This window comes from Oncorhynchus nerka, linkage group LG9a (assembly GCF_034236695.1).
Source record: "Oncorhynchus nerka isolate Pitt River linkage group LG9a, Oner_Uvic_2.0, whole genome shotgun sequence".
Taxonomy (NCBI): Eukaryota; Metazoa; Chordata; class Actinopteri; order Salmoniformes; family Salmonidae; genus Oncorhynchus; species Oncorhynchus nerka.
In genome coordinates, this window is record NC_088404.1 from 43,714,700 (window position 1) to 43,742,299 (window position 27,600).

The 27,600-nt window shown below is 43.4% G+C and overlaps 2 protein-coding genes across 4 annotated transcripts in view; one reads left to right on the plus strand and one right to left on the minus strand.

The window, feature by feature from the left end:
• Positions 1-1,226: 1,226 nt before the first annotated feature.
• gins3 (GINS complex subunit 3) lies at positions 1,227-20,240 on the minus strand. Its single transcript, XM_029668263.2, has 3 exons — positions 19,948-20,240; positions 10,565-10,798; positions 1,227-3,399 (listed from the first exon to the last, which is right to left on the minus strand). The coding sequence occupies exons 1-3, from the start codon at positions 20,116-20,118 to the stop codon at positions 3,169-3,171; spliced, it is 636 nt and encodes a 211-aa protein (XP_029524123.1). The 5' UTR covers positions 20,119-20,240; the 3' UTR covers positions 1,227-3,168.
• Positions 20,241-21,463: 1,223 nt separating this feature from the next.
• znrf1 (zinc and ring finger 1) overlaps positions 21,464-27,600 on the plus strand; it is a 31,760-nt gene continuing 25,623 nt past the window's right edge. For 2 of the 3 annotated variants that reach the window (XM_029668265.2, XM_029668266.2), the window contains exon 1: positions 21,464-22,657. In XM_029668265.2, coding sequence (XP_029524125.1) covers positions 22,273-22,657 — 385 coding nt within the window. In that variant the 5' untranslated portion in view covers positions 21,464-22,272. The remainder of the gene's footprint in view (positions 22,658-27,600) is intronic. The other variant, XM_029668264.2, reaches the window with a different exon arrangement.

The window sequence follows — 27,600 nt, forward strand, 5'->3', positions numbered from 1 at the left end:
ACACAAGCCCTATTATGGAACTGTGCAGTAGTACACTTCAAAGAAAAGATAATTAAATTGTTAATTGCATGGAAACAAAATATTGGCAGCCACATTCATAGTAAAAGCCCAACTCTGCCTGCATAATACCCAGAAAGTGAGGCGCAAGCGTACACAAATAGGTTTGTTTTAAATCCGTCAGAGACCCTTAAACTAAACAGAAAGCAGAGGCTGCTGTGTTAGGTTGTGTGTGTCAGTTCCTGGACTCTGTCCCTAACTCTACCCTTTGATGTTGATAATCTTTTGGCTGAGCATAGTCTCTCTAGTTGGCTCCAGGGAGAGCTCCGACAGTTGTCACAGCACCAGACAAGATCAGACCAGAACATTCTAGAAGCCTGCAAATCAGCCATACTACATAGCACACACACTAGAATCACGTGGTGCTCAGGCATTGTGTCACAATCTTCAGATATCTAGACAAGCCTGGCTTAGTCCGCTGGGGCATTGATTGGAAGCTACTCTAGCCAAGGCATATTCTCTCTCGCCTCAAGACCATGGAGAAATGGGCCCTGTGCTAAAGAGCTAAGAACGTAACCTCAGTTCTGCAGTACTAATGACTAGAGCCAGGAGTTTCCCTGGTCAGGAAACACTAACAACAGATTTCTACCATTACCAGAACTGCAGAGTCCCTCCAAATGGTCTGGACTGGTAAGATTCCTGATGGTCCAGCATAAAAAGTTACAGTACACTATGACGTAGGTCTATGACGAGGGAAAAGTTGATAATATTCTTCAAACCCTCCCCACAGAGGTCAGTCCCCAGGATCAATAGCTACACCCCAGAGGGGAACGTCAATAGCTTCTATCGAATCACCAACTCCCTAACAGCGCAGGCATCAGCTGACCCACATTTAACACAGGAGAGAACATATAGGACTGTCACTGCCTGTAGAAACATATGTACTACCATACATAATGTATGTCATTTCACCTCAACAGGGATAGACAGTTTAATCGTTTGTAAACAGTACTTGTTCTCTTTAGAAAGCTTCCTACAGGTCTTTCATTTGTGTGTGAAGTGCGGAGGTTTGCACACCGAGACTTGCCCGTGTGCATTTTGACGCAGATAGAGCTTTTGATCATCTCTCACACACAATAAATGAACGTGACGTGTGTGAATGTCACCTCTGGGGAACAGGCAGTGCTGCGACAAAGACAAGTCTAATGAGTGACAGCAGCAGCACAAGGTCAACGCACTCACGTTTATGTATCACACATTAACACGAAAACACTTTTGCAAAAATAAACCATTCAAAACTTGACGTTGTAACCCTGCGCCGTCAGCTGGCCATAACACATCTGAGAGCTCCCCGTCACTGCAGTCATTATTATGCAGACACTGCACCACATGAATAGGTACTGTAAACAGAGGATTACATTATGCAAACCACATTTCAGGTTAAACAAATTGAGATGACATTTTTTTGCCAATTCACATTTTGAGTCAAGAATCATTCCCTGTGGATTAAAATGTTCACAGGCTGAAACTTTGATGCTGACAGAGTACAAATTAGATGTACTTTTAACTGGGTCATGCCTTACGGCAGTTTCATTGTAAAGATGAAGTCCCCTAACAACCAATGCGTAGCTAATGCAGCAGCATCAACAGCTCTCTGTGCTGTTATGACTACGGGCTCTATGGCAGATCAATAGATAGGAGTCTAGTGACCAAAAGCCTGTTTGAGCACGATCACATAATTCCATCCAGGTCATCAAGAGGGATCAGCTAATGAACACACTCCAGATGGCAGTATGCGCCTTTTCAGCCCGTTTACCAACTCATAGAAGTAGTAGAGGAACATGGACTACTTCAAAATGGAGATGGCCTCAATGGCTCTGCCTGTGTGCTCAGATGACATAATGGGACAGATAAGAATCCTTCATCATTCTTTATGTGCAGAGATCCAAGCTGCTCCTCTGTAGACTAACGTTGTTACTAGTTGTGAAGTCATAAATACCAGTTGGATATATTCATGTGCTTTGAACTCGTTGAGAAACGCTGATCAGCTAATGGCCAACAAACTGCGTCCACCATAAACTAAAAGTACAGCTATCATGCTTGGAAACAAATTCAAGTGTTTAAAAACCAAATGAATAGATTGCTTCTTGTTAAAAAATGTTTTTGCATTTAACTAACAAAAACACTGTTAGATGTCATTTACTTAGCGTGTGGAAGAAGCCTGAGCTCAGGGATGATCGTTTCCCACTAGTAATTATCTTCCTGTCGTGATGGGTGTTTTGTCCTATATTTTTAAACCAAGCACCCATAGGCCTTTTGGTAGGCCATCATTGTAAATAAGAATTTGTTCTCAAAAGACTTGCCTAGTTAAATAATTACCCGTTGGTGGGGCGTTCCAGTGGATTTTCCCCAGTCGTGTGATAAATACCACCTTCCCACTTGGTTATGAACACAGCATATGATGATGTACTGTAGATGGTTTTCAAACAGACTAAATAGATGTGCAGTAAATCAGTTCTGGCATATATTCATTAAGTTGTTGTTGTAATAATGACATTTATGAAGAAAGGGTAGGTTACATTCATTATGCATGCAGAGCTAGATAATATGGTAATACATTCCTGTTAATCCTTACACAACCATTTAAAAGTTGTTTTGCCTTATCTTCCCTGATGAAATGCATGGCCACATGCGTTGGCAAAATAAGGCAACTCTACTTTTTTTTTTTTTTTTTTTTTTTTTACATTCCTGTTAAACTGCAACATTTCTTACTTTAAGGATGACATCCAATTTAAAGACTACGGTAGCTTTAATTTGATAAACATTCAAACTTACATTACATAAAGCAGATATTTTTTAAATTATTTACAAAGTCTTTGAAAAACATTTGTGTACAGAATGTGTATAAAGATCTCAAAATAAAACAAGATTACACCATAACATAAAAGCAAAACTCAGCTAAGTTTCATGTGGGAATCAGTTTTCTATCTTTTATGACACACACACCTCCACTACTCTCCTTTCAACTCAGTAATTTCTCTTCTGGCCTGTTGCTTTGGGTTCCAAATGGCACCATATTCCCTTTATACTGCACTACTTTTGACCAGGGCCCAAGTAGTGCACTGTATAGGGAATAGGGTGACATTTGGGATGCATCTTTGGAGATGTCCCTCAGGGCTGCAGATCAGTGATCTTCCTCTTGCGGTAGTTGAGCACCAGGCTAGAGGCAGTGATGGTTGATGCGCGGCCCCTCTCCCAGTTCTGGAAGCTGTTGAGGCCGCTCTGCCCTGCCCGAAACAGTGCCCTCTCCAGGTAATCCAAGCGCTCCACCAGGGCTGACGTGTCTTCGTTGTAGGCATTCTGTGAGGAATCCATGGTCCGGCGGAAACGACCAATGAATGTCTGGAGGTGAAGAGGTTAAGCCAATGATTTATACTGAACAAAAATAAAAAGGCAACATACAAAATGTCAAAGATTTCACTGAGTTATAGTTCATATAAAAAAAACATTCAATTGAAATAAATGAATTTAGGCCCTAATCTATAGGATTTCACATGACTGGGCAGCGGCGCAGCCATGGGTGGGCATAGGCCCACCCACTTGGGAGCCAGGCTTAGCCAATAAATGTGTTTTTCCCCACAAAAAGGTGTTATTAGACAAAAAATACTCCTCAGCACCCCCATTCCCCTCCCCTCAGACGATCCCACAGGTGAAGAAGCCGGATGTGGAGGTCCTGGGCTTGAGTGGTTACAAGTGGTCTGCGGTTGTAAAGCCAGTTGGACGTACCGCCAAATTCTCTAAAAAGACGGAGGTGGCTTATGGTAGAGAAATCAACATTGAATTCTCTGGCAACAGCTCTGGTGGACATTCCTGACAATTGTACACCACCTCAAGTTGAGACATCTGTGGCATTTTAGATTGGCCTGTTACTGTCCCCAAGCACAGGGTGCACCTGTGTAATGATCATGCTGTTTAATCAGCTTCTTGATATGCCACACCTGTCAGGTGGATGGATTATGTTGACAAATGCTAAAATGCTATCTAACTGGGACGTAAACAAATTTGTGCACAAAAGTTGAGAGAAATAAGCTTTTTGTGCATATAGGACATTTCTGAGATCTGTTATTTCAGCTCATGAAACACTTTACATATTGCATTTCTATATTTTTGTTCAGTGTACACTACCGTTCAAAAGTTTGGGGTCACTGAGAAATGTCCTTGTTTTTGAAAGAAAAGTTTTTTTTTGGTCCGTTAAAATAGTATAACATTTACCAGAAATACAGTGTAGACATTGTTAATGTTGTAAATTACTATTGTAGCTGGAAACGACTGATTTTTTTATGGAATATCTACAAAGGCCCATTATCAGCAACCATCACTGTGTTGCAATGGCACGTTGTGTTAGCTCATCCAAGTTTACAATTTTAAAAGGCTAATTGATCATTAGAAAACCCTTTTGCAATTATGTTAGCACAGCTGAAAACTGTTGTTCTGGTTAAAGAAGCAATAAAACTGGCCTTCTTTAGACTAGTTGAGTATCTGGAGAATCAGCATTTGTGGGTTCAATTACAGGCTCAAAATGGCCAGAATCAAAGACCTTTCTTCTGATACTCGTCAGTCTATTCCATGCGAGGAATTGCCAAGAAACTGAAGATCTCGTACAACGCTGTGTACTACTCTCTTCACATAACAGCGCAAACTGGTTCTAACTAGAATAGAAAGAGTGTGAGCCCCCGGTGCACAACTGAGCAAGAGGACAAGTACATTAGTGTCTAGTTTGATAAACAGACACCTCACAAGTCCTCAACTGGCTCCAGATACTCAATTAGTCTAAAGAAGGCCAGTTGTATTGCTTCTTTAAATCAGAACAGTTTTCAGCTGTGCTAACACAATTGCAAAAGGGGTTTCTACTGATCAATTACCCTTCTAAAATTATAAACTTGGATTAGCTAACACAACGTGCCATTGGAACACAGGAGTGATGGTTGCTCATAATGGGCCTATATAGATATTCCATAATAATAGTCATTAACAAAAGTAACAATGTGTACACACTGTATTTCTGATCAATGTAATGCTATTTTAAAATGGACTCTTTTCATTAAAAAAATAAATACATTTCTAAGTGACTCCAAACTTTTGAACGGAGGTAGTAACACACACACACACGCGCACGCACACGGGAGCTGTGTTGAAGCAGTGACTCTATCTTGGCACTCACCCTCTATTGTAAAAAAAACAAAACTAAAAGAAATACAGCTACAGAAATGCATTTATCAATGTCTATATTAATTTGTGCCACATGTATTCTATTACAGACATCTTAAAGCTGCAATATGTAACTTTTTGGACACCTGGACAATATTCACATAGAAATTTAAGTTATAGATCTGTCATTGAAAGCACGTCTAAGATGCATTAAATCTGTTCTATTTTTGCCATTTCTATGCTTCCCGTTCTTATGTTGCATTTTTGCATCTTTTACTTTCGGTTTTGTACACCAGCTTCAAACAACTGAAAATACAATAGTTTTGGTTAATGAAAAGACATTTAACAGTGGTTTAGATGGTACAATGGTTCTCTATGCTTGTTTTATCAAACTAAAATTGGGCAAACTGTTAGAATTTTAGCAACCAGGAAATGGCGACGTGATTTTTTTCAAATTGTACCTTTATTTGTTGTACTTTTTACCCCTTTTTCGTGATATCCAAGTGGTAGTTACGGTCTTGCCCCATCACTGCAAGTCCCGTACAGACTCGGGAGAGGCAAAGGTCGCGAGCCATGCTTCCTCCAAAATACGACCCTGCCAAGCCGCACTGCTTCTTGACACATTGCTCGCTTAACTCGGAAGGCAGCCGCACCAGTGTGTCGGAAGAAACACCGTACAACTGGCGACCGAAGTCAGCGTGCATGCGCCCGGCCCGCCACAAGCAGTCATTAGAGCACGATGGGACAAGGACATCCCGGCCGGCCAAACCGTCTGTAGTGACGTCTCTAGCACTGCAGTGCCTTTGACCGCTGCACCAAATCGGGAGACTACTGCACATTTAAATGCATACTTTAAAAATTACATTATGAGCTAAAAAATAAAACACACACATATATATATAAAAATGGATGACTAATGTTACTCTCCCCACTGCAAAAAATGTGAATACATGTCATTCTGTCCTTGAAACAATTAATTGAAATACTGTAGAATTCCATTGATTCCTATGGGAGGACAGCTCCTACTGGAGTGTGCCAATATGGCTGACTGGTGGCTTCAAAGCCTCTCAATGGCCAATTACATAGAATCAGCAATACAGAGTTTACAAGCATCATTGGGATAAGCCATGAGAATATAATGTTTCACATCAACCCAAGCAACGAGAAATACACACAAGCATACAGAGAGCTCAAGAAAATACAAGAGGTGAATAAAGAGGGAGGTTAATATAAACACCACCAAAGAAAAATACACACAACCAGTATACATACATGAAGGAGATAGAAGAGGTGAATAAAAACATTTGATGAAACTCAGTCATCCTTTGTGGATGCAGAGAGACAACTAATAATCCTGTTGGATTCACTTGAAGTCATTGTTTTTCAAAGATGACTGATGTGATTTGTCAGTCTGCCCAGCAACAAAACAACACTACGCAGCCTTTTAGTCAATGACAATTCGATCACATAGCACCACCTAGTGGCTGACTATGGGACATAACACTGAATGGGTTTGTCAGCGTGTCCAACCATTTGACCTGGGTGGTGAATCAATCAATCTTTCTAGTGATATTATACAACTAAAAGGGTACAAATTAGAGGTCGTCCGATTAATCGGAATGGCCGATTAATTGGGGCCGATTTCAAGTTTTCATAACAATCGGAAATCTGTATTTTTGGACACCGATTTGGATGTTTTTTTTTACACCTTTATTTAATCTTTATTTAACTAGGCAAGTCAGTTAAGAACACATTCTTATTTTCAATGATGGCCTAGGAACGGTGGGTTAACTGCCTCGTTCAGGGGCAGAATGACAGATTTTTACCTTGCAACCTTAGTTAACTAGTCCAACGCTCTAACCACCTGATTACATTGCACTCCACGAGGAGACTGCCTGTTACGCGAATGCAGTAAGCCAAGGTAAGTTGCTAGCTAGCATTAAACTTATCTTATAAAAATCAATCAATCAATCATAATCACTAGTTAACTACACATGGTTGATGATATTACTAGTTTATCTAGCGTGTCCTGCTTTGCATATAATCGATGTGGTGCGTATCGTTGCTCCAATGTGTACCTAACCATAAACATCAATGCCTTTCTTAAAATCAATACATAGAAGTATATACACTGCTCAAAAAAATAAAGGGAACACTAAAATAACACATCCTAGATCTGAATGAATGAAATATTCGTATTAAATACTTTTTTCTTTATATAGTTGAATGTGCTGACAACAAAAGCACACAAAAATGATCAATGGAAATCAAATGTATCAACCCATGGAGGTCTGGATTTGGAGTCACAGTCAAAATTAAAGTGGAAAACCACACTACAGGCTGATCCAACTTTGATGTAATGTCCTTAAAACAAGTCAAAATGAGGCTCAGTAGTGTGTGTGTGGCCTCCACGTGCCAGTATGACCTCCCTACAACGCCTGGGCATGCTCCTGATGAGGTGGCGGATGGTCTCCGGAGGGATCTATTCCCAGACCTGGACTAAAGCATCCGCCAACTCCTGGACAGTCTGTGGTGCAACGTGGCGTTGGTGGATGGAGCGAGACATGATGTCCCAGATGTGCTCAATTGGATTCAGGTCTGGGGAACGGGCGGGCCAGTCCATAGCATCAATGCCTTCCTCTTGCAGGAACTGCTGACGTACTCCAGCCACATGAGGTCTTGCATTGTCTTGCATTAGGAGGAACCCAGGCCCAACCACACCAGCATATGGTCTCACAAGGGGTCTGAGGATCTCATCTCGGTACCTAATGGCAGTCAGGCTACCTCTGGCGAGCACATGGAGGGCTGTGCTGCCCCCCAAAGAAATGCCACCCCACACCATGACTGACCCACCGCCAAACCGGTCATGCTGGAGGATGTTGCAGGCAACGTTCTCCACGGCGTCTCCAGACTGTCACGTCTGTCACATGTGCTCAGTGTGAACCTGCTTTCATCTGTGAAGAGAACAGGGCACCAGTGGTGAATTTGCCAATCTTGGTGTTCTCTGGCAAATGCCAAACGTCCTGCACAGTGTTGGGCTGTAAGCACAACCCCCACCTGTGGACGTCGGGCCCTCATACCACCCTCATGGAGTCTGTTTCTGACCGTTTGAGCAGACACATGCACATTCGTGGCCTGCTGGAGGTAATTTTGCAGGGCTCTGGCAGTGCTCCTCCTGCTCCTCCTTGCACAAAGGCGGAGGTAGCGGTCCTGCTGCTGGGTTGTTGCCCTCCTACGGCCTCCTCCACATCTCCTGATGTACTGGCCTGTCTCCTGGTAGCGCCTCCATGCTCTGGACACTACGCTGACAGACACAGCAAACCTTCTTGCCACAGCTCGCATTGATGTCCCATCCTGGATGAGCTGCACTACCTGAGCCACTTGTGTGGGTTGTAGACTCCGTCTCATGCTACCACTAGAGTGAAAGCACCGCCAGCATTCAAAAATGACCAAAACATCAGCCAGGAAGCATAGGAACTGAGAAATGGTCTGTGGTTACAGTTACCATCTGCAGAACCACTCCTTTATTGGGGGTGTCTTGCTAATTGCCTATAATTTCCACCTGTTGTATATTCCATTTGCACAACAGCATGTGAAATGTATTGTCAATCAGTGTTGCTTCCTAAGTGGACAGTTTGATTTCACAGAAGTGTGATTGACTTGGAGTTACATTGTGTTGTTTAAGTGTTCCCTTTATTTTTTTGAGCAGTGTATTTTTAAACCTGCATATTTAGCTAAAATAAATTAAATGTTAGCAGGCAATATTAACCAGGTGAAATTGTGTCACTTCTCTTGCGTTCATTGCACGCAGAGTCAGTGTATATGCAACAGTTTGGGCCGACTAATTTGCCAGAATTTTACGTAATTATGACATAATATTGAAGGTTGTGCAATGTAACAGGAATATTTAGACTCATGGATGCCACCCGTTAGATAAAATACGGAACGGTTCCGTAATTCACTGAAAGAATAAACGTCTTGTTTTCGAGATGATAGTTTCGGGATTTGACCATATTAATGACCCAAGGCTCGTATTTTTGTGTGTTATCATGTTATAACTAAGTCTGATTTGATAGAGCAGTCTGACTGAGCGATGGTAGGCAGCAGCAGGCTCGTAAGCATTCATTCAAACAGCACTTTCGTGCGTTTGCCAGCAGCTGTTTATGACTTCAAGCCTATCAACTCCCGAGATTAGGCTGGTGTAAACGATGTGAAATGGCTAGCTATTTAGCAGGGTGCGTGCTAATAGCGTTTCAAAAGTCACTCGCACTGAGACTTGGAGTGGTTGTTCCCCTTGCTCTGCATGGGTAACGCTGCTTCGAGGGTGGCTGTTGTCGATGTGTTCCTGGTTCAAGCCCAGGTAGGAGAAAGGAGAGGGACGGAAGCTATCTTGTCACACTGGCAATTCTAAAGTGCCTATAAGAACATCCAATAGTCAAAGGTATATGAAATACAAATCGTATAGGAGAGAAATATAATTCCTACAACCTAAAACGTCTTACCTGGGAATATTGAAGACTCATGTTAAAAGGAACCACCAGCTTTCATATGTTCTGAGCAAGGAACTTAAACGTTAGCTTTCTTACATGGCACATATTGCACTTTTACTTTCTTCTCCAGCACTTTGTTTTTGCATTATTTAAACTAAATTGAACATGTTTCATTATTTATTTGAGGCTAAATTGATTTTATTGATGTATTATATTAAATTAAAATAAGTGTTCATTCAGTATTGTTGTAATTTTCATTATAAAAAATAAAATTTAAAAAAAGTATTTACTATTATTTATTTATAAAATCGGCCGATTAATCGTTATCGGCTTTTTTTTGGGCCCTCCAATAATCGGTCGACCTCTAGTACAAATGGATAAAGATCAGTGAGAAATAATTTTGCTATGGTAGTAGCACCAATGAGGCAGGAGTTGGGTTTCTGCACAGGGCCAGTATGTTTAAAATTGTACAGTCTTCAAAAACCTTTTCCCCAGAATCGGTTTGCACAATTCTCTATACACTTCTCCCTTATATGAAATCAATGATGATGTTAAAAGAGTGATAGTACGATATCACCCCATGATTGATATGGAAGGAAAACTCGATTCATGCAAAACGCATCATACTGTGACACTTTCTGTATTTTGAAAGTTCTATATCTTGAAAACTCAATTGCTGACATGCCAAACATTTTGGGACTGTATCAACAGCAGACTAATAAAACAAGGTACGTTAGTTGGGATATGCAGTTTCTGGGGGGAGAGTCAAAGGAAAGTTTCAGCTAGCAGCCAGGGGAGGGGAGGGGGTAGTGGCGTGAGCAGTGAGATATTTATACCCTCTGATATCACTGTTTGTGTGCTGTACTCACCTGAAGTACTGCCTGGGCAATCTCCGGATTCTCAGGGCTGTCAAAGTGCAGCAACTGGGAGCCGAGGCCATAGTAATAGGGTCCCATCTTGTGAAGGTCTACTACAGTGGGGTCTGCGTTGAACACAGTCCTCCAGCCCTCTTTGTAGACCTTAGGCAGCTCCACTGAGACAACACGCCTCTTCCTCTCATACAAGCCCTTTGCCAGGAACAGGGGCATCTCCATCTTCGTACCCTGGAAGACCGGAGAAAAATATTATTTTGGTGATGGATCAAAAATAACATCGCTAGCTAGATATATACCCTTATTAGGCACACCCATCAAGTACCGGGCCGGACCCACTTTGCCTCCAGAACAGACTGAATTCTTTGGGGCATGGGCACATTGCTCAATTGGTATCAATAGACCTAACATGTGCCAGGAAAACAATCCCCACAGCATTACACCACCAGCCTGTACCGTTGACACCAGGCATGATGTGGCCATGGAGTCATGCTGCTTACGCTCAAAGTCACTCAGGTCATTGGTACTCTAACTTCTTCTCGGGCACCCTCAGATGTTTCACAATTTTGTAGTAACCCTCAACTAAGCTCACCTGATTCACATAGTCATGGGATTGATGAAGAGATTGATCATTAGTTGACAAGTTGAAAAAGGTGTGCTAGCTCTGGAATAGATTAAATGGCTGGGGGTCCCCAAGGAGAGGATTGAGAACCACTGGATTAGGTCACTTGTTTTGCCCATTCTAACATTCAATCGAACAGTAACTGAATTGCATCGGCGCCTGTCTGCCTGATTTATATAGCAAGCCACAGCCACATGACACACTGTCTGTAGGAGCGAACCATATGGTATACATAATAAACTGTATACAGTCACAACAAACATCTCCCCAAAATGCATTTCAGTTTGGCCACGCACAAGGCTCATTACTTTAACATTACTCCAGGTTCCCTCGGAGAGTTCATCAATGAGCTTGATGCCTTGATAAGCTCCTTTCCTGAGGATGGCTCACCTCTCACAGTTCTGGGCGACTTTAACCTCCCCACGTCTACCTTTTGACTCATTCCTCTCTGCCTCCTTCTTTCCACTCCTCTCCTCTTTTGACCTCACCCTCTCACCTTCCCCCTCTACTCACAAGGCAGGCAATACGCTCGACCTCATCTTTACTAGATGCTGTTCTTCCACTAACCTCACTGCAACTCCCCTCCAAGTCTCCGACCACTATCTTGTATCCTTTTCCCTCTCGCTCTCATCCAACACTTCCCACACTGCCCCTACTCGGATGGTATCGCGCCGTCCCAATCTTCGCTCTCTCTCCCCCGCTACTCTCTCCTCTTCCATCCTATCATCTCTTCCCTCTGCTCAAACCTTCTCCAACCTTTCTCCTGATTCTGCCTCCTCAACCCTCCTCTCCTCCCTTTCTGCATCCCTTGATTCTCTATGTCCCCTATCCTCCAGGCCGGCTCGGTCCTCCCCTCCCGCTCCGTGGCTCGACGACTCATTGCGAGCTCACAGAACAGGGCTCCGGGCAGCCGAGCGGAAATGGAGGAAAACTCGCCTCCCTGCGGACCTGGCATCCTTTCACTCCCTCCTCTCTACATTTTCCTCTTCTGTCTCTGCTGCTAAAGCCACTTTCTACCACTCTAAATTCCAAGCATCTGCCTCTAACCCTAGGAAGCTCTTTGCCACCTTCTCCTCCCTCCTGAATCCTCCTCCCCTCCCCCTCTCTGCAGATGACTTCGTCAACCATTTTGAAAAGAAGGTCGACGACATCCGATCCTCGTTTGCTAAGTCAAACGACACCGCTGGTTCTGCTCACACTGCCCTACCCTGTGCTCTGACCTCTTTCTCCCCTCTCTCTCCAGATGAAATCTCGCGTCTTGTGACGGCCGGCCGCCCAACAACCTGCCCGCTTGACCCTATTCCCTCCTCTCTTCTCCAGACCATTTCCGGAGACCTTCTCCCTTACCTCACCTCGCTCATCAACTCATCCCTGACCGCTGGCTTACGTCCCTTCTGTCTTCAAGAGAGTGAGAGTTGCACCCCTTCTGAAAAAACCTACACTCGATCCCTCCGATGTCAACAACTACAGACCAGTATCCCTTCTTTCTTTTCTCTCCAAAACTCTTGAACGTGCCGTCCTTGGCCAGCTCTCCCGCTATCTCTCTCAGAATGACCTTCTTGATCCAAATCAGTCAGGTTTCAAGACTAGTCATTCAACTGAGACTGCTCTTCTCTGTATCACGGAGGCCCTCCGCACTGCTAAAGCTAACTCTCTCTCCTCTGCTCTCATCCTTCTAGACCTATCGGCTGCCTTCGATACTGTGAACCATCAGATCCTCCTCTCCACCCTCTCCGAGTTGGGCATCTCCGGCGCGGCCCACGCTTGGATTGCGTCCTACCTGACAGGTCGCTCCTACCAGGTGGCGTGGCGAGAATCTGTCCCCTCACCACGCGCTCTCACCACTGGCGTCCCCCAGGGCTCTGTTCTAGGCCCTCTCCTATTCTCCCTATACACCAAGTCACTTGGCTCTGTCATAACCTCACATGGTCTCTCCTATCATTGCTATGCAGACGACACACAATTAATCTTCTCCTTTCCCCCTTCTGATGACCAGGTGGCGAATCGCATCTCTGCATGTCTGGCAGACATATCAGTGTGGATGACGGATCACCACCTCAAGCTGAACCTCGGCAAGACGGAGCTGCTCTTCCTCCCGGGGAAGGACTGCCTGTTCCATGATCTCGCCATCACGGTTGACAACTCCATTGTGTCCTCCTCCCAGAGCGCTAAGAACCTTGGCGTGATCCTGGACAACACCCTGTCGTTCTCAACTAACATCAAGGCGGTGGCCCGTTCTTGTAGGTTCATGCTCTACAACATCCGCAGAGTACGACCCTGCCTCACACAGGAAGCGGCGCAGGTCCTAATCCAGGCACTTGTCATCTCCCGTCTGGATTACTGCAACTCGCTGTTGGCTGGGCTCCCTGCCTGTGCCATTAAACCCCTACAACTCATCCAGAACGCCGCAGCCCGTCTGGTGTTCAACCTTCCCAAGTTCTCTCACGTCACCCCGCTCCTCCGCTCTCTCCACTGGCTTCCAGTTGAAGCTCGCATCCGCTACAAGACCATGGTGCTTGCCTACGGAGCTGTGAGGGGAACGGCACCTCAGTACCTCCAGGCTCTGATCAGGCCCTACACCCAAACAAGGGCACTGCGTTCATCCACCTCTGGCCTGCTCGCCTCCCTACCACTGAGGAAGTACAGTTCCCGCGCAGCCCAGTCAAAACTGTTCGCTGCTCTGGCCCCCCAATGGTGGAACAAACTCCCTCACGACGCCAGGACAGCGGAGTCAATCACCACCTTCCGGAGACACCTGAAACCCCACCTCTTTCAGGAATACCTAGGATAGGATAAAGTAATCCTTCTCACCCCCTTAAAAGATTTAGATGCACTATTGTAAAGTGGCTGTTCCACTGGATGTCTTAAGGTGAACGCACCAATTTGTAAGTCGCTCTGGATAAGAGCGTCTGCTAAATGACTTAAATGTAAATGTAAATTATATGGGTCTATAGCTACACAATTTGTGGGTGCTTATATTTGTCTCCTATTAATAATGAGAAATACAGCTGCAAGCAGCAATGCCGGGGTTCAAGCTGTGGGCCCACTGAGACCATCAGGACAAAATGGATACGTCGCCCTAGAATTAGCTACTTCTGTAGTCTTTACCACGCTTGCCAAATACCAGAACATTATTTTGTTTTGCTTTTGATACATTTTTAATGTTAAAACATCTTCTCCAGAACCACTCGCACCAAATTTGCTATATCGCGTCTATGGGATGCACGTCTTCAAAATGCAATATTTCCAAAACTCTTGCTCAAACAACAAGGCCACTACAAGCCAATGAGATTGCATGAAATGTTTTTCTGTAAAACAGCTCCACCATACTTTACAACTTAGCTAGACTCTTATCCCTGACAGGGTTTCCATTAGCCGGCAATGGCCGGCTTTTGTCAGAAAAAATACAAATCTGATAAAGTTTTTTTTTTAAATAATAAAAAAAAATTAATCCTGTTACCGGCCAAAATGACTGGGATAAAAAAAAATCCCATTGTAAAGTAATGCTTTTTATTTAGATGGAAATACATTTGACCATCACGCTTATCGGCCTATAGGTTCATTTGCATAATTTAGTGGAATTAAATTGGATGGATAAGATACATGATGACTATCACACACGCAGAACATACAGAGCCTATTTTGAGCTGGATTTCTCCTGCAACTCCTCAGCTGGTTGCTGCTGGAGTAGTTATGAGGCATTGCTTACCTTGCTTCAAAGTAGTCTATAGGCAATATCCGATCACAATTTATCTGGCCATTTCTAGTATTCTGCGTGCCAGTTATGATTTTCATATGCATATTTTGTGGAATGGTTTTCACTTCAATAATAAATCTGTAGTTTAAGTAATCATTGTCAAGTGGTTAATCATAAAAATAGGAATTAAAATGGGCCGAGTTCCATGTACTCATTTCTTTAGCCACCAATGGATCATGGTGTATCAATGTGTCCATATGGCAGGGGCTGGTGATACAGCATTAGTTGACTTAAACATCTAAATGTGATCATTTTACTTCCGATTTTTATGAATAACCCACCTGACAAAGATCTTGAGAAACTAAGACGTTATTATCAACTAGGCCTATTGCCACACTCAGCTGCCCAAATTGTGGGGCTTCCCAAATAGGCATAGGCCCACGAGCATGTGATTCGAAACAATCCACAGCATAAATAAAAATAAAAAAAGGTGTATAAATTTACCCTTTAATTTTTTTAAAATAAATATTTCTCACCGATATGAAAGGTCCTTATGCTTCCAAAACCGTACCACAATCGATGCATGCTAATGTTTAGACTGAGCGTCGCGGCAAAGATGTTTATAACTATCTGTGCTCTTAACAAAACTCCTCCCTTCATAACACCACGGCCACCCCACTCATTAGGCAGATCGATCAGGGCTGCATTTTCTGCACTAAACTGACCAATACTCACCTCCAACAACACAAAACCTCCCAGAATTCTGCCCAAAAACAGTCAATCTGACAATCTCTCAACCAGTGGCATATGGACTTCCGAGTGGCGCAGCGGTCTAAGGCACTGCATCTCAGTACTAGAGGCATCACTACAGACCCTAGTTCGAGTCCAGGCTGTATTACAACCGGCCGTGATTGGGAGTCCCAATGTCGTCCGGGTTAGGATTTGGCTGGGGTAGGCCGTCATTGTAAATAATCATTTGTTTTTAACTGACTTTCCTATTTAAATAAAAATGTAATAAATACAATTTGTAGGTGAGGGATGATGCCACCCTGTGATAAGCAGTTCACACTTTGTCTAAGGTAGGGGCGCAAAATATTTTGCTTGTCCATTCCCAGCGCACCTCTTCGGGGTGCTGTTCGAGAGACGCATTACTGCAGCGCTCCACCACATAAAAATAAATATCATACAGCAGATGTAGGACATGGTACAGTGGTTCCTCTAAAAGTTGTCACACTGCGGCACACCCTGCGTGCTGCTGCAGCATTCTGTGGCATTCAGCCATTTCTTCAGTTACTGCAAGTTAGTTGCTAGTTTGACCACCAGAGGGCATCTTTGAGAAGCGTTTGATAGTATTCCGTACTGGCATGCCAGAGAATTTAAAACCTTTTTTTGTAATAACATAGTATATAGGATTGATTTGAAGAAATGTGGCATAATTTGATTAATATCATGGGGTTTCCATTCAGAGAAAATTTGTTTGTAAATTCAGACCATTTCACTCTCAGAGCACACACTGGACCTTCGGGCCGAGGAGTAGGGTTGATTTGAGCGTTCCGGCCTTATAAAAACAGCAGTCAAGCACCCAAGCTAACGTTGGCTAGCTACTTCCAGACACAAATGAGACTACTCTGACCATTTTACTCACCCTAGCAGAGCTGGTAAGGCATTTTTCGTGTTAACCAGAGCGTTGGTGACTGGAAATGTGCTGCTGGAAACAATATCGCAATGTGTATATTTGGATTTTTTTTCAAGTCGGGTGTTACCGGTGTGAAATGGCTAGCTAGTTAGCGAGGTGCGCGCTAATAGCGTTTCAAATCGGGGACGTCACTCACTGAGACCTTGAAGTAGTTGTTCCCCTTGCTCTGCATGGGCCGTGGCTTTTGTGGAGCGATGGGTCACGATGCTTCGAGGGTGGCTGTTGTCTGTGTGTGCAGAGGGTCCCTGGTTTGAGCCCAGGTAGGGGCGAGGAGAGGGACGGAAGCAAAACTATTTCACGGGCACCATCTTAAATCAGGAGAATCTCCTCTTTGTAATTATGCAAGCCTGGGCAGCGAGCTCATTTGTCATCGATCGCTAGACCAGAAGTTTTTATTTTTTCCATTACGCTACGCAGACATAAAACACAGTTGACAGCATCGAGGTTTACATTCTACACAAGTCGTTTATTCCCCTGCGTTAGAACAACTTACATCTGGTTCCACAATAATGTTTTGTCAGCCATCTTTGTTGAAGGATGCCACAAGGCAAGGGTGGCTTGCGTCAAAATTCGTCATTGGAACCACTCGATATGATTGGTCATATAAAAACCTTGGAACCCAAATGCACAATGAGTGCTCTAACTCCCCCTTGTGGTGGTCTGGAACAATGAAGCCGTGAAGCTGGGTACCTCTAAGTCCCGCAGTGCAAGCTCACAACTTTTAAAGGAGGAACCACTGTAGAAAGTGTATGTGGCCTTTCTGTAGCCTACAGGCTGGAGATATTACATTGTCATATATTTTGAGAAGGACACTTTTTACATCATGCAGGTTTCTCAGATCAAATAGCCTAACCTAAATGGCGTTCAACCAAAATAAAAATGCACTGGCATGTGAACAAACACATCCTAAAAACAGGACAGGTCAAAGTAAAAGGGACCATTTGGAATGGACAATCACAACTGTTGTCCAGGAGTTTTACCCCATTGTCATTAGTGGTTTCAAGTTTGTATCTGTCCATTTTTGACTAAATAAAATACTTCTGTATTTCCCGCTGTTGTAAACACACTACAAATAGGCTCGCGATAACACCTGATAAAGTTGGGTAGCTGAACCAATCATTTACGCAGTGGCGGGCCGTCCTTTTTGCATGCTATTTTGGCATTTATACATGTCACATCACATAAACATGGTCTCTTGTTTTCTTGAGGAAGGCAGCTCAAAAATCCAGGTGTTTCAGCCTAGCTCAGTGCTTTCTGTGGCGGTGGGGCAAGCCAGGAGAAAATACAGAGTGTTGCGCCGTGATCGGCTCAGTGTTCTGTCATTCATGGGGACACCACATCACAGCCAAGTCTAAGGGTACAGCTAGAAAATTCTAGCCCCTTGGTTTCTGCCATAGAGTTCTATTAGAAGTGCCCAACCAAGAAGGCTCAATGTCATAAGCCACAGATCAAATGAAGTCAAATCACATTACGTGTACAGTAGCTTTGATTTGACTGATCATGTCAACATCATACTTTCAAAATCTTCTCTTCTTTCCTTTGTAATCCTTGTTGTATGAAGGAAAATAATGAAAATAAATTATAGATAAAACATATAGGTGCTCATCGGCCATTGGACATAAACATTACACATGGAAATCACATTACACAAGGAAATCTCAAATTCAACAATGAGTGGTTTGGAAGGATTCAGTGTGGCTAACTGCAAGTATTGCAAAGCAATGCTATTCTGTGGAGTGGCTGTGTGGTCCAAAGTCTATTATTTTAAACTAGGAAAAGAGACCCTTAATCTTAAATATTCAACATTGGCCATGCTGTCAATGAATCATGATTTGTGCAGCGCTCAAAACAACTAACTCCGAACTGAAAAATCTGGCTTTAGTGAGTTTAAGACAACTGGGAACTCAGGAAAAATGAGCTACGACTGGGAAAATACGTTTTGAACTTTTATCCAACTCGGAATTGTAAATTCGAAACTCGGGCCTCTTTCTAGAGCTACGACCTGAAGATCACTGACGTCATCATGATTCAACCTCCCCCCCAGAGTTCCTGTTGTCTTGAAAGCACTATAAATCCAGAGAATTACAGACTTTGATGACAAAATTTGCCAACGAAGGACCGCCGCACCACCTTCCTGTTCAAGTGAGCACAGCACAACAAGGTGAGTCCAACAATGTATTGTATGCTGCTGCATAAATGCTGTAATATGCCAGGGAGATATCTATAGTGTAGCTATGAAAGTAATACTAGGAGTATGTTGTGTAGTAAGCTGTAAGTATCCCATGTGCCTTACACTAATCATTTTGTCTATTTACCCCTCTTAATTTCAACCTACTGTTCTGATTTGGTGGTGCACATGTAGCCTATAATGTGTTTTAGAGCAATGTAATCAACACATTTTGGAAGAGCTTTCATTGTCTGCTTATATGCCCCCTGTATTTATCCTACGGTTCTGACTTGCTGTACAGGGAGAATACACTAAGAACGGCCCATGTTCTGAATTCTGTCGCTGTACATTTCAAAATTGACTACTTCAGTCTTAGCTCGCTCAATAATGTCTTAATCGAAATTGCCTTTTATCCGCTCGTCGCCCCCTTATGCCATAGTTTGTACATCTAAATTGTCTGTAGAAGCCACATTTGTTTAAGCAAGTCAGCTGTTTTGTTTTAAAGGTAGTAAATGAGGCTGAATTAACTGTTTCGCGGCAGACAAGGCTCCGCTGATAGCCAGGTGTAGCAGTGGTAAGAAGTTAGGACTGCAGCTTTATGTAGACACCGTTTGTCACCGTTATAATGCAATTCATGTATTGTGTAGTGGCTTTGCTGGCATGCATCTCCCACTTTTCTTTTTTTTTTCCCACCAAGATTTACATGCTAAAATCACCAGTGCACGTCTGTTTGGTTCAGATTTTGTCCGGTATGGACGAGCCTTATTTGGCCCAAACAAAGGTCTATAAATGACTAATTTTCAACTTTCTTTCAGAACCTAAATAAACCTTATTTCAACTTCCGGAAGAAAAAAATTGTCAACGTCCGGAAAAGACTCCTTTTCAACATCCTGTAAAATATGCATTTTAAACATGAAATACCTTTCTTGCTTTCAATCAGAAACAAAATTGAAGTGAACTTAAACGCCTAGAAAATACGTATTTTAAATGTTGCTTTCCTCCAGTGACTTGTGTAATGTAATGGAACTGGGTCATGATCTAGGGCTAGTGAACGAGGTGACTGAATGACCAGCAGGAATACCAAGTGGATAACTAATACGATAACTAGTTAGCTAGCTAACAGCCACAGGTGGTGAGATTAATGGCTACACAGTAACATTATCAGATGTGGTTTTTCGTTCTACGTTGTTTGACTGACCTCTTGAATGTCTCGCGAGTCACTCGATTTCTCCAGGAATCCCAGTCGGGGAAATGTGCATTCTGTCCGACTGGGTAGCCTCTCGTGAGAAAGCAAAATGTCATCAAGAGATAAGAAATTCTCTTCCATCCCCACTCCGGGAGGCACGGGAAGGTACGAATGTGTTTCCATTAAAAACTCACAGTAGTTCAAAAGTAGATATCTGCCAAGTTATTAGCGAGGTAGCTAACTTCTGCTGTGTGGGACTGTTTACACTTTGCTTCCCTGGTTTGGCGCGAAACTTCGAAATGACCCGACATGCGCAACAGTCTGGTTTTGAGTCAGGCGAGAGCAATCGATTTTCGACAGTCAAAACAATCGGATAAAACAGAGAGCTTTCTTAACATTTAGCCTATAATTACTGGTTCTTATGAGAAGAGTACATGAAAGAAGTGCACATGAAAGACATATGCTTAATGCTTATTTTTGTTTGTTCTTTAAAAATAAAAAAACTCAAATCTCCGTGCATTATTAGCAGACTAGCTATATTTTTCACTGATCATATAGGCTAAAATACTCTAACCTGTATCGCTGAAAACACGTTATTCAGTCTGAAGATAGACTGAACAGCATAGTTATCTGAGGTGGCATGTATTTCTTTGCAACAACAATGCAAGTTTAAGTGAAGGTGAGTGATTAGTAACTTGCAATTACTAATTTAGCCAGTGGAGGTCCCAAGGTCGCCTTTGTATGAAGCAGTTAAAATCTTTATCTTGTAGGTTGGTGTTTGTGGGTGTGTTTGTGTGGGGGTGGGGGGTAGGTAGGCTATGTTTAATGACCACATCAACAAGGATGGCCTAATTGGATTATTTTGACCTGAGATATGACATTCTGATATACTGTTAGTTAGACTGCCTTGTTGCATGAGTGAATGGGAGTGACAGGTGTCTGTCGCCCCTGACTGTGCTGTCACTCAAACCCACACATTCAGACACATAGGCCAACCTGTATCACGTGTAGCCTAAATCAAAGAGATTGTTAACACACATTTGATGTGTGTTTCCTGGCACAGTGGCACACCCACACACATTAATAAAAGAAGGCAAAGTAAATACCTCTGACTCGTTCTGTAGGCCTATAGGCTATCCGTTGTCTTTCAACTGCGATACCATGGAATGATACACCGTTTTCTCAGTCAGATTGCTTTTAAAAAAACACACAGTGGTAGTTTATTTTACATTCTGGCACCTTACAAATTGTTTACTGGGTTTATAAATGGTGAATAGTCTTCATTGCTTGTTCATTTATAGTTTATTTAACAGTAGGCTAATAAACAGTTCGGCAATAACTTATGCCAATAACAATTAGGACTATTTGGGGGGAAATACATGAAGGCTACTAATCAACAGGATGAGATTTAGTAGGCCTAATCCCATAATTACTCATGAGTCAATAATCTCAACAATGCCGTATATGGTGAGAAATATGAATGCTGTGCCATCTGCATGTTAACTTGGTTATGACATCAGGTCATATCTCGTCCTCTGCTCACACTGCATTCTGATTTGGCAGCCGGGGACGAGCCAGACAAGAGCCATCGTTGGATTTCTAGAAGAGATAGACAACGAGGACAATCTGTTAATCAATTAATCGTGATTAAGAATATAGAGTACTGTGTATTCCCTCTTCACACTGTCTTTACATTGATAATCCGAGTATGCGCACTGAACGCCATTGTCTGCCAGCAGCACGAGTGAGAGCGAGCGCGCGGATATGATAGTGCAGGGGAGCGGCATACATTGACCCGAATCTCCGGGAACCGGAGAACAAGTGGACTCGGACACACATCGTTGGAAAGACATACTGGCAGACAGACAGCAACAGTTGTCATTGCTATGATCAGCTGAGCCAGTCAAGGCAAAATAATACATGTAAATGTGGTAGCCAATTGCGGAGAAGCGCTACTGTCGGATACGTTTGTTGCGCTTTGTGTTTGTCAACCTTGTTGTGATTTGGGGCAGGCTACCTGTCATTAGCTGTGAGGGAAAACGTGTTGCTTATCTTTATCGTTTTGTTTTTCAGTCATTCGTTTGACATCATCCTATAGATTCAATTTTTTCTCGGTTGGTGTGAATCAAAGCGCTCATGCTGCGGTCAGGGAAATGGGCTGTTGCGTCTGTTAGTCAGACTTGACAACCCAGATTTTTTTTAGGTGCCGTTTTGTCTTTGGCAAAGGGCGAGAAGTCCACTGCAGACAGGCGTGTCGGGGGCGATTCCAGTGACGGCTCGACTCTCTGCGGAGCCCCCATTTCAACAACCCCCACCCATTTTGCTCGGGTACTTTGGATGGGGGGCAAGCAAAGTACGGCAGGGCGGCCACGGGGTGCTTTTCCCGGTGTCTCGACGGATGACAGCGCAGTGCCGCCCTCGGCTCACTTTGGCCACTACCGACCGAGTGGCACTATGGGGCTACGCAGCCGCTCAGTGAGTTCAGTGGCTGGGATGGGCATAGAACATAGTCCTGCGGTGCCCTTTGGGTTTTATACCCCCAGAGGAACTGACTCGGACAGGGCCGGAGGGGGGTCTGGCACTAACGCTGCCCATGGTAACGGCTACCAGGAAACAGGCGGCGGGCATCACACGGACGGTATGCTCTATCTGGGATCCCGAGGGTCGTTGGCAGACACCTTGCCCCTGCACATTGCACCCCGGTGGTTTAGCGCCCACAGTGGTAAGTGTCAACACATCCACCTCTGGCTGGCAGCATACATCGAAGTTATCAGGGTTTACAGAGGGATGCATTGACATTAGGCTAGATGTCATCAGCAAACATCCCTACCATCCGTGGAACTTCATTCATTAATTTGTGAAGTGTGTGCAGCTGTGCAGATCATGTATGTGTGTACAGCAGGCCACGAAGTCAGTGTTTATTGAGTGTCTGACCTCTTGTATGGCAGGATGTCTCCAATACCTTGTTGTGAGAAATGATGCTAATAAGCCATGTTCCCAAATCTAGCTCAGTCAATTGGCCTATGATTAGAGAGGAGGAGGGAGGGCCCAGCATTATCATCCGCTTACCTCAAACCACAATATGTGTCACTGACTGGGCTTGTCAGGACCTGAGCTGCAGAAAACTGAGGACACTGGCTCAGGTCCCCAGGCCCTCATTACCAAAGCCCAAAACAGCAGCCCATGGGAGGGAAACAGAAAGTTAGGCATCATCCTTATTGTTTGCCTCCCTTTTATCGCTAGGCGACCCCTGATATTCATGTTTATGTGCCTGAGAAGTTTTCTGTGAGCAAGGCACTGGTCCTGCTTCGGGTACAGATTTTAGCCCTGTTTTCAAAACCGCTTTCTTCTGTCCACTCTGGTTGGGGGGTGGCTAAAGAAGGCCTAAGGACGGAAAAGATAGTCAATGTATTCAGGTTTCAGTTTCACAGGATATTTATTAATGGGGATTGAAAAGTGAAGGCCATGCTAAGTAGACCAATGCCTTACGCTGGTCTATTCTAGACCAACAGTATTACAGATTTCCAGTAACTCCATTCTGAGCTTCATGTCTATGTCTCTGATAGAGCACGTTTTGAGACAGAGACACAATCTTAAATTGTATCAATTTCAAACCCTCCAGTCTGTTATGGTCACACTCCTATCATAGTATGTAGTCATTTTTTTTCTGGATATTTCTTATCTCAGTGGAGCATTTGTCAGACATCTTGTTGCCTTCAATTGATTTGTCAAACTAGAAACAGTACTGGCAGTCTGCAAAGCATTTTAACACACGAAGGCTTGAGTTGCCACCATGGTAGACCGTAGACAGTTCTGCTGCAAAATAAACAATGTAATATGACAAAGTCACAGAGCACTCCTATGACAATGGGATATACTGTACTTCTCCAAGGGTTTGATCATTACAAATGGGCAATTCTATGGGAGCAGAATTACACTGGTCCAAGACAGCCCTTCTTATCTCATTATCAATTAAGGAACCTACTCTGATTGTTTTCAATTAAAATGGTCAAAAGATGAAAAAATGCTTCTTAGGAAATAGCCATTTCTCAAGGAAGAATTTTGCTAGGACTGTCTGGGAGTGGTCTGAGTGGGGAGGCAGGCCATCAGATATGCCAGAATGCCAACCCACCAAAACACAAAAAAGTAATTATTATAATTTTCACAATTTCACAGTATTATTCCAACCTCATAGTGTGGAAAAATAAGAAAAATCACTTTATTCACAAGGACTACTTTTAAACATTTCCCTGAACATTTTTCAAAAACGGATTCACAGGATGAACTGTGCAGATACGTTTAGTAACATAATAAAGCTGTGTTACCAATTAATTATGTTACCAAACTTTGCACAGTTTTTCCATTGAATTATTATTTTTTACTGTGTAAATTGTTCAAAATAGTCATTTTGCATAAGAGTTGAAATCAATGTTTTTTGTTTGGCATACATTTTAAATGGAAATATCTGAGTCTCAGCATAATTCCGTTACAGTGGAAATGCCCAAATATCACAGAGGCCTCTGATCTTTACCAACTGGACTGTTTTGCCCTGTCCTTTTCCTCAGCCTCCGTGATACTGCATTGACACTCTATCAATAGTGTATGACAGTGCTGTGGGTGGTCCAGCTGAAATTTGGGTGGACCAAAAACACACAGCTTATTTGCATGACAAATAATGTCCCGTTTGGACCACTGACAAGTAAATATTTTTGTTGTTGCTCAATCTGATTGGTTGGGCCTGGCTTCCTCCGTGCCTATGTGGCTGGTGTATGACTGCCTGATAAACTTGATCCTGACAGGAAACCTCCTTCTGATTAGTCAACTGTTTGATCTAGATGCAAGCAGTGAACAACACTGAGACAATTCTCCCTCCACTGATGCAGTTCCTAAACAGAGTCCTTTCTGCATTGTCACTTAGTGAGTTGTTCACCTACTGTTGTTGTTATGCACTTTCAGATGAAAGACCCTTTAAAAACGGTCTGTGTAATATCTCTCCTGTGTTTGACCCACCGTGTTCAGTCACCTGTCACAGAGATAAGTAATCACTCACTCACCGATGTGAGCTGAGCAGAGCACTGACTGAACTCTCTTTTAGCGGAAGCCAATGTAATTGTTCTCAGATTAGAGCCATAAGCAATCATTCACTTGTGTACACCTCCATTTGAATTGAAATGTAAATAATGACAACGATAACACACACACACATGAACACACGCACTACTGTAGACACACACACTGTTGTGGCTGGGTTTTAGTGGCAAGGCTTTTTGGAATGATGGGATTGTGGAACATATGTGCTAAACTGTCTGGCAGCACGATTCAACAATATAGGTCACTCATTTTATTTCTGTTTTCCCATCTCCTCAAACACTGTCTCTCTCCCTTCTCCCATTAGCTCAGCACAGTGTATACAGAGGAAGAGGGACACACACACACAGTCTACACTGGATTGCTGAGAGAGGATTTCTGTTGCTGTGACAACCATGTTGCTTGTCACTGCTGTTTTCAAGATGCACACTTGCTTGCTCCTTGCTATCCCCACAATATCCTCACACACTTGTTTCCTCAAGAGACAGAGGACCAGGGAGGGAGGGAGGGATAGAGGGAGAAAGGAAGAGACTGAGGTAAGGCAAGAGAGGGAGAAAGGAAGAGACAGGTAAGGCGAGAGAGGGAGAAAGGAAGAGACTGAGGTAAGGTGAGAGAGGGATAGAGGGAGAAAGGAAGAGACTGAGGTAAGGTGAGAGAGGGATAGAGTGAGAAAGGGAGAGACTGAGGTAAGGTGAGAGAGGGATAGAGGGAGAAAGGGAGAGACTGAGGTAAGGTGAGAGAGGGATAGAGGGAGAAAGGGAGAGACTGAGGAAAGGTGAGAGAGGGATAGAGTGAGAAAGGGAGAGACTGAGGTAAGGCGAGAGGGATAGAGGGAGAAAGGAAGAGACTGAGGTAAGGTGAGAGAGGGATAGAGGGAGAAAGGAAGAGACTGAGGTAAGGTGAGAGAGGGATAGAGGGAGAAAGGAAGAGACTGAGGTAAGGTGAGAGAGGGATAGAAGCTTGACAAGTTCCTCTAACAGACTTTCTGTCACCAGTGTTTCACAGCCAGTCTGTTGTTGAGTGACAGCCGACAGACCTTTCTAATAAAAGGACACCACAAATGGACGGAGCTAAGGCAGTGGCGACCGTTGCCGTGGTGTAGGGACTAAATCCTGTCATCATACAGTAGAGACTTTCTAAAGATAAACCTTTGACATCAGTAGCAGGGGGCAATGGCCCCTGTCAATCAACTACACTGATAATGCCAATGGCTAGTAAGCATTACTGATCACTGGATGCTTTCTAAATCATTAAGCATCACAAACCTAAATCACATTGTTTCTCACCACAGCATAACAGCCCATTCTGTCTTATTCGCTGTGTAATGATACCCCTTTCTCCCCGACACAATTACACACCAGTGCCATTACACACCTCCCTCCTACCCATACTCTACCCCCGTCTCACCTGTATCTAAGGCCACATTACTTCCTGCAATCAAAGAGTTTAGCTAAAACAACAATAGGTCAGTATGTCAGCTCTCTCGGCCCCCTCCTCCCCCTTTCCCTCTCCAAGTCTTTGACTCTCTCATTCAGCTGTTTCCATGGAAACTGCTGTTCTTTCCGGTAAGGTAAAGAGTTGTCTGAGTTGGGTTTGAGTTGGATGTGATGTAATCAAATGGCTACTATCCATGTATGGGCATGATGTCCTGTATTCTGAACATAATGTCCTGTATTATGAACATAATGTCCTGTATTCTGAACATAATGTCCTGTATTCTGGACTAAACCGGTCTCTAGACACACTCATACACTCTTCATTTAGTACCATCATTAGAGGGACAACCAGCCCAGACACGTGGAAAGAAGTTATACACAAACAAACAAGGTCACTCATTTAATAAGATAATCTATGTTGTCTTGTCTACTCTAATGACCTGTGTAGACAGTAAACAAGCTATGTCCTTGACTTGACAGAGAGAGGGCTTGAAATAGCAAGGTGTTTGCTCTCCTCAGAGAGACAGAGGCTTTCTGGACAGCAGGTCGGGCAGGGTATTACAAGGAGCTAGTTGTCACCTTGCCTGCTAGAGGGAGACAGACTTCCCATCTGTACCCTTTAATGGTGTCTTATCCCCTCTCTCTGTCTTGCATCCCAACCAGCACCCTATTCCCTATATGGTGCACTACTTTTGACCAGGGTCGCATTCCAAATTGCACCCTATTCCCTATATAGTGCACTACTTTTGTAGAATCTTATGTAGGATCTTAATTTGATCACCCTGTTGCAGGATAACTTTTCTGCAATGTAGGAAATGTAAAACCTGTAGTGTATTTGAAGTTTAATTTCCACTTTGAAATATCAGACTTGATTTTCCCTTTTAAAAATTGTAGCAACCCCTACAAAAATGTCCATTAATTATAATCCACATAATTCACATTTCCTGTTACAGCAGGGTGATTTTCCTGCTGTAGCAAACTGGCTCAAATTTAAGATCCTACATCTGTATAAGGAATAGGGTGCCATTTGGGATGTGCACTCTGTTCGTCTGCTACTGTACCTCTCGGCTCTGTTCATAATGCTACTCCTGAACCTCTCAGTACTGTGTTTGTCTGGCTGGCTACCACAACTCCCCTGCTC

Excerpts from the sequence above, each read along its gene's own strand:
- gins3 (XM_029668263.2), bottom strand. The coding sequence starts at position 20,118 with ATGGAAACACATTCGTACCTTCCCGTGCCTCCCGGAGTGGGGATGGAA. Across the intron at positions 10,799-19,947 it reads ACTCGCGAGACATTCAAGAG|GGTACGAAGATGGAGATGCC; the intron begins GTCAGTCAAACA and ends CCGGTCTTCCAG. Across the intron at positions 3,400-10,564 it reads TTGCCCAGGCAGTACTTCAG|ACATTCATTGGTCGTTTCCG; the intron begins GTGAGTACAGCA and ends CTTCACCTCCAG.